Source organism: Phyllobates terribilis, unplaced genomic scaffold, assembly GCF_046119375.1.
Source record: "Phyllobates terribilis strain yellow unplaced genomic scaffold, ASM4611937v1 Scaffold_2__4_contigs__length_985480577, whole genome shotgun sequence".
In the NCBI taxonomy this organism is placed as follows: domain Eukaryota; kingdom Metazoa; phylum Chordata; class Amphibia; order Anura; family Dendrobatidae; genus Phyllobates; species Phyllobates terribilis.
Genome location: NW_027362762.1, coordinates 474,858,473 through 474,865,963, shown reverse-complemented (window position 1 = coordinate 474,865,963; position 7,491 = coordinate 474,858,473). Strand labels below are relative to the sequence as shown.

General features: G+C 43.6%; 1 protein-coding gene across 4 annotated transcripts; it reads left to right on the top strand.

Moving 5' to 3' along the window:
* Positions 1 to 5,448: 5,448 nt before the first annotated feature.
* Positions 5,449 to 6,918, top strand: SMIM12 (small integral membrane protein 12). 4 transcript variants are annotated; one of them, XM_073670582.1, is made up of 2 exons: positions 5,449 to 5,556; positions 6,287 to 6,918. In XM_073670582.1, the coding sequence occupies exon 2, from the start codon at positions 6,335 to 6,337 to the stop codon at positions 6,608 to 6,610; it is 276 nt and encodes a 91-aa protein (XP_073526683.1). In that variant the 5' UTR covers positions 5,449 to 5,556; positions 6,287 to 6,334; the 3' UTR covers positions 6,611 to 6,918. The 4 variants fall into 4 exon arrangements, with proteins under 4 accessions (XP_073526683.1, XP_073526682.1, XP_073526685.1 ...); XM_073670581.1 differs by having other exon boundaries at positions 5,478 to 5,603; XM_073670584.1 differs by having other exon boundaries at positions 5,488 to 5,607.
* Positions 6,919 to 7,491: the final 573 nt, after the last annotated feature.

Here is a 7,491-nt window from a genome sequence, read left to right as displayed (position 1 = left end):
CCACCTTTGAGGACCTGAAGGATCTGATGGTGAAGGACCAGTTTCTTCGTCTTTGCCCAGTGAAAGTGCGACAGATTGTGCTGGACCGGGAGCCAAAGGAGGCCGCCAAAGCAGCCCAGATCACAGATGCCTATGAGGCCAACCGCACACCAGAGGTGCAGAAGTCGGTAGCCACCAGCTGGAAAGGGGGTAAGCCTACAACCACCCCCCAGTGTTCCAGCCAGCCGGCCCTCAGCGGGTTCTGCCCCATTTTCCAGCACCCGGCCTGCATTTGACTCCCGTAAGTGTTATACTTGTGACCAAACAGGTCACATCAGCCTTGTCTGCCCGGAGAGGCAGAAGATGAACTCCACACCGGAGGCCCCAGGGCCTACTGCAGCCATTCTTTTTGTGAGTGGGGCGATTGGAAGGGCCCAGGAGAACTTACAACCGGTTACTGTGGGCAACACCATTACTGATGACCTTAAGGACACTGGAGCTGAACGGACCCACATCCGCCCTGAGTTCGTGTTACCAGTGGAACTCAATCCTGGGAAGACCCTGACTGTTACCAGGTTTGGGGGTGTTCGCCGTCCCATATCGATGGCCCGAATTTTCCTGGACTGGGGTGCGGGGGTTAAGTGAAGTGGGGGTGTCGGAGAATCTCCCCACTAATGTGTTATTGGGAACTGATCTGGGACGGTTGGTTGCCCGATACATTCCTGACAACCCTCCCAGATCTGACATGTCATGTAATGCCATTGTCAATATCATGTATAATAAAAATGTGTGTTGTGGTAAAGAGGGACTCAGCCACCTCACCCCACAGGGTGATGCTGCTGAGGATCCCCTAAAGTGAGCCAGCATTAGTGCTAAGGGCAATGGGAGCAGGCATGGACACCAAGAAGCAGGTCGTCCCATGCAGGCGACCAGGGTCACGCCAGATGGTGACATGGTCGGTGGTAGCTGCCCCATGACCAGCACGGCTCCAGAGGTAATGGGAAAGGATGGGGAGAAGCACGGGGATCATAAGGAAAGAGGTCTCGTGCCGCCGACCAATGTAACGACGGACTGTGACATGGCCGGTCGTAGCCGCCCCATAGTTCGCCCGGCTCCCCAGGAAACAAGGGGAGGGAAGGTAGGTCCCACTGTCTGTCAGGAGCATGGGAAGAAGGTATCCATAGCCTGTCAGAGGGGTGGGAAGAATGTATCCTGAACTGGTCAGGGTGATCAGAAAGCTGGATCCCCAGTCGGTCAGAGTGGTGGGCAAGTTGGGTCCACGGCTTGTCGGATCAGCAGGGAGGGTGGGCAGCGAGGTAGGCTTAAGGGGAGATCGGTAAATCGGCCCCTACACTACCTCAAAGAGGGGGAGATGTTATGGAAATATTGAAAATCTTTCTTCTCCCCTGTCCTAGATATTAAGAAAATATTAAGGATTTCTCTCTCTCCCTGAAATCCCTCATCCCCCCTCCTATCTACCATTTGTCAGAGCTGACAATCTAAAGAGCTGACACTTTGGCCAGTGGCTTCTAGGCAAATTAGCACACACATGAGAAGTGGCTAAGAGGCAGATGTCAGTACCAAGAGAAGTGGCAAACCCAATTAACATGCGAGTGTGTTTTCCAGTGACACAGACCTGCGATAAATCTACATCTTGGTGAGAAGATTGTATTCCCAGAACTCCAGAAGAATTCAACAGAAATCCTTAGTCTGGCCGGCACCAGCACAAAATATGGAATATCTGAAGTTCTATACGTCCGATAATAATGGGACCCATATTTTTAGTGGCAGGGTCTGCCAAGGAACAATATGGATAATTTTCCATAGCTGTACGCCCCTCTGGGGAGCGGTAACACAAAAGTACAGAATGACAGACTGCAACTGTATCATGTGTGGTCTCTGGAGAAAGGTAAATTCATAATGAAAAATATGGTAGCACTTTCGGGCTTCTGCGTTCAACCAGCGAGAAATTATCGCAGATACCAGATATCCTAATAAAAATATGAAGGCTGGAGCCCAGCCCACATGAGGTCATCACCGGGGGTGTGTGGGCAGGTCTCTCCCTTCGGCATAAAAGACACTGCTGAAAGGGGGGTCAGTGCTCATTGCTGGGAGTATATGTTTCATAAGCAAGGGGTCACGTTCGCTGAACGGTCATAGGAGAGCTCCCTTCCAACTATACTGAGTTGTCTCTGCGATCTTTATAGTAAGTTTCTTCTTTAGTCCTGTTTATTTTGTGTAACTGTATATTCTGTACTGTAAATGTCCATTTGTAAAATCTTTTGTATATTTTTCCTAAACATTGCCTCCCTTTTGGATTAAATATTAAATTTTATAGTCCTGTTTCTTTTGTTCTGTAACTGTTCCTTCCCCTGAAGCCATACGCTACCAGAACGCAGGCATCTGACCCGGCCTGTCTTATATTTCCAATTGGGTCGGTGTTGGCAGCGAATAATAATAATTGGGCTATCGTGAAGCTGGAAGTAACCGTACGGGGGCGTATACACATATTCCATGCGTTGGAATCCAAAGGTGTGTATGCCATACGCTTTCTGCTCGCTTGCTGATAGCTACGTAGTGAGTAATCGGGGTCGTGTGTACGCGAATCCCCGCTCAACCCTGACAGAGTGACAGCTGCAGTGAGATTTTGTGTGGTCTCCCTGTGTCGTCGCTGGAGTCCCTGACAAATTGGTGGCAGCGGTGGGATATTGTGTGATCTCCCTGGTGTCATCGCTGGCATTCCCTGACACCCCTTAAAAACGATCAGTGCCGAGAGTTGTTACATCAAAACTAGAATGTGTTCTTGGAATTGCCAGGTCTCATTTGGGTCATTGAGCATGAGGTTTTCACTTAGCTTCATGTTCAGGTTAATTTAAAGCCCTACAGAGGCCCGCCGAGATTGAGGGAAGTCATTTGAATAAAGTCCAGGCAATAATTGACGCTTTAAAGCGTAACTGTCATTTTAATTTTTATTTCGTAAATAAATAGTACAAAATAGTAAAAACAAGCATCTTTTTAATATGTCTGATCAGCAAAATCTGTCTCTTTCTCTTCTGAGATGATCAGTCATTATCAAAATTGTCAATTCTGAGGTGAAATCAGTATTCAGTGAAGACAGACTTTCCCATTACTGAGATAGAAGGTAGTTGCTATAGATACACTTCTATGTAGATGGAAGGAGAGAGGAGCTAAAGGAAGAGCCCCTCCCCCTCCTATCTACATAGAATTGTAACCGTAGCAACAGTTCTCTCTTATCTCAGTAATGGGAAAGTCTGTCTTCACTGAATACAGATTTTATTTCAGAATTGCCAATTTTGATAATGAATGATCAATTCTGAAAGAGAAAGAAGCAGATTTCTCTGATAAGATATATTACAAAGTTGCTTATTTTCATGTGTACTATTGATTTTTGGAATAAAAATTTAAACGGTGGTTACTCTTTAACCCCTTCATGACCTTGGATGCATCCATACGTCCAGGCTGGTAGGTACTTACCTCTGCCCTCCAATCGGCGCCCCCATGACGTCATCACGAGGGCCCGATCGTTACCATGACGACATCTGGGTCACCAGAGCTAGCAAGCTTGATGCATCATGCTCATGCTAAAAAATTTTTGCTCCAGAAAAAATGGCCGCGGTGCATGAGCAGTAACTTCTATTGGTAAGCGATAGCTGCTACTGCGCATTCGTGGGCGCCATTTTGCTGGATGAAAATTTTTTTTCCTAACCTTACAATAGTATATGCATTATGGAAAATAGGAGGTAAGTCAGTGAAGGATCAGTGACCTATTATAAGAGCATACGGATGAATATGTAAGCAGAGCACCACATAAAGCCCCGCTGCAGGAGCATATCATTATCTCCAAACTGATAGTAAAGATTACGGAAGAACCACAGGACAGATTTCATCAACCAAGGTATCATTTTAATCAGTGTAATGGCGCCAACCTGACAATGCCTGTAGTTTAATTAGCACAATCCTGCTGACAGGTTCGTAGTTGGGGTCATTTCTTGGGGGCCTTGGAAATTGTCATTAAAATGAAGGAATCTCATTAGGGTTTCATAACGGGCTCGGAACATGACAGCTGCAAATACAGGGGTACTGTGGACAGAGTCTGTCGCCCAGTAGCAGCGGAGACTGGATTTTTTTTTACTAAACCCATGTTGAGGGTAGGACCCCAATTTTTTTTTATTTCAGTGACATTTGTGGGGATCCATGAACGGGAAAGAAAAGCAGTGGGTTTTTGGGAAATTTATTGTCGGGCATATAAATTAGGTTGGTGGCCAATTAATTGTAGGACTACTGTGGTAACAAAAATTTGGAAAAATTCAAAGGGGGTAAAATTGGTGACATCTAATTTTATTCCAGGGGCTGCTGAAAAAGGGGGAATTTGAGGAGAAAATGCATTGTCGGGATGTTACAATGGAGGGGGGACTGCAGAACTTGGTCCTGCCTCTGACTATTCAGCAGTGACTGGCTGAAAACTGTTCTGCTTCAGAAGCAGATTCAGTTTCACTCCAGAAACTGCCGAAGCAAAGCAGGGTGTATGCCTGCTCTGTGGTGAACATTCTGTGGGCCATTATTATATTTTATATGTTGCCTAACAAAAAAAAAAACTAACCTAATTTAACACTAGCAATCCTAACGTAACAGAAGTATATATATATATTTTTTTTACTTTTCAAGAAACCCCTACCCTTAATCCTAACACCTAACCCTAGCTAAAGGCAAAGAAATAAGAATTGTAAAATAAAAAAAATTTAATCTGACTAGTGGGATGACAACTATTGGGCTTTTGGTTACTGAGATAGGGTCTATCACAGTGATCAAAAGTCAGGAACCAATAGCAATAATTCCTGCGGTTGCGGGGTGCAGGCAGGCAGATCTCAGCCATTTTGCTTCGGGAACAGGAGGAGGGTCAGGGGATGGCGGATCTGGTGCTAACATACCGTGGGGTGCCTGAGGAAAATGATTTTTAAAAAGGACTTCACTTTTTTTAACTTGATCTCCGACTGAAAAAAAACGTGTTCTCCAGGGTCTCAGCTACCCCCAGCCGCAGGGAGGGGCGCTATTCACTTATTTTTTTAACGTCGCTGAGGAATAAGGCCACTGCTGCTGTTAAAAGGCGTAACGGCGGTCATTAAGGGGTTATTTTACCACTCACTGTTTGGGCACAAGAACTGGATCCCTCTGCGTACTCTATACATACAAATGCACTATACATTATACATACTCACAGTGTATATACACATATAAGCCCTCTATATACATACACAAAAATATAGCTATAGACACACTAATATACACACACACTATACTCGTGTATGTATGTACACAACACACATATATAGATACACTGATGGACGTTTTCCTCACATACACCGCCCCGCCATATCCATCGCCCTCACACAGTTCTGTCCATATCTATAGCAGACACCCAAGGACTTGTTCTTCCCGCCCTCTAGCACTGACAAGCTGCAGTCAGCCGCTACCTGTACACGTGACTCTGTACATGTGACTGATCACGCGGTCGTGACGTCACCGCAGGTCCTTTAGCCTGCTAGGTCCTGGCACAAGGTGTGTGTTATTGGCAGGTTCCCAGGCTGCTGGGTGGGCAGTTTGCTGTGAGTACGTGCTCAGCCATTATCCCCGTGGTGCCTCTTCCTGTGTAGTGGGTCTGTACACTCTGGTATCTCATTTGCTGCTTGGTAGTTGTTCTTGACCTTCTCATGTGTTCCCATAGAGGGCTGAGGAGGGATCATTTCCTGCTTGTTAAGAGTATCAGGGTCTCATGTACTTATTATTCTTACTAGTGTTGTTTACATGCCCCCCTTTCCTTGTGTACATACATTGAGCATGTGCCCTTGTAAACACTGTAAATATACCAATTTATAGGGTCTCCCATTTTTATACCAGAAAAGCTAAGATCAAGCTATCCCCTCATCCTGGTATTATTCTGATTGAGCCAGGCAATTGCCCCTTTTAAATGCAGTTGTCAGAGATTGCCAGCGCCATTTAAACAGTTTAGATTACAATGTTGTATCATCTTCATTTTTTCTCACCTATATGTAAATATTTTTGGACATTTGATGGATTTGAATCAATACCCCCAATGTGTTCATCTCAACACTGCCCTTTAAGAAATCGGAGGATGTGTTGTCAGACTCAGTAATGCACCTTCAGGCTATGTGCCTGAGTCAATCATATCTCTACATAGTTAGGATATAAAAACATGTTTTCACATTTAAAAGGTACACTAAACAGCAAGTTATAAATAAAATAGAATTAATTTTTCTTGTATTTATAGGTCCTCACTTGCCTGCATCTCATTAACATTCTAAATACCTGAGGAACCATGTGGCCCGTACTATGGGCTGCTTTAAGGACATATGCCCCATATGTCACTTTTCCAGTGGCACTTGTGGTTGGTACTGTAGGATACCAGTTGGAATGGTTTATTCGTGGAACACCAAAACGGTCTACAGAGGAGCAAAGCATTTCGGAAAAGAGAGAAGAAAGGGCCTTACAGGAGGCAGCAGGACGTGATCTTACACAAGTTATCAGCTTAAAAGAAAAGTTGGAATTTACCCCTAAAGCTGTTCTAAATCGCAACAGACAAGAGAAGACTTGAGAAGACTTTATGCTATACCTTGAAAGCATTTTGGAGAGTGTTACTGGAATAACACTTAGAAAACCTTCCAAGCAATTGACAGATGATACTATTGATACTTTGGAGGCATGTTAATGAAGTTAACACATGCAATACTGGATTTACCTTTTTTGCTGATTAATTTGATGATGATTTCTCATTCAGTTATCGCAATGTCACAATTTTTTATATTTACTGCTGCATGCCCTTCAATATTGTCTAAGCCACTTGCTTCATATATAGCCATTTGTAAGGATTATACTACTTTAAAATAAAGGTATTTTAAAAGATGTACAACTCATTGTTACACCTAAATGTTCCCGAGGGACCTGTATTGTTGGCAACTATAAATGATTTATATAGGGTTTCTGACATTAACGATGTTTGCAGGAAAAAAAAAAAAAAAAACGGAAATAAAACATGAATGCATTAATGTATTTTACTCCAGATCTGTGTTTTTTCTTTCAAAGCCATTATTGACATGCAGGCTTACTATTAGAGGCCATTGATATAAAGTAGATACAGGTGCATCTCACTAAATTAGAATATCATCAAAAAGTTAATTTATTTCAGTTCTTCAATACAAAAAGTGAAACTCATATATTATATAGAGTCATTACAAACAGAGTGATCTATTTCAAATGTTTATTTCTGTTAATGTTCCACAGGACATGTCTCCAAAAATTAAGGTATTTGTTCCTGTGTGCATTTGCAAACAATAATCTGACTTTTTTTTATGTTTCTTTTGGAGTAGTGGCTTCTTCCTGGCAGAGTGGCCTTTCAGCCCATGATGATACAGTACTTGTTTCACTGTGGTTATTGACACAATCTTACCAGCTTACTCCATCATCTTCACAAGGTCT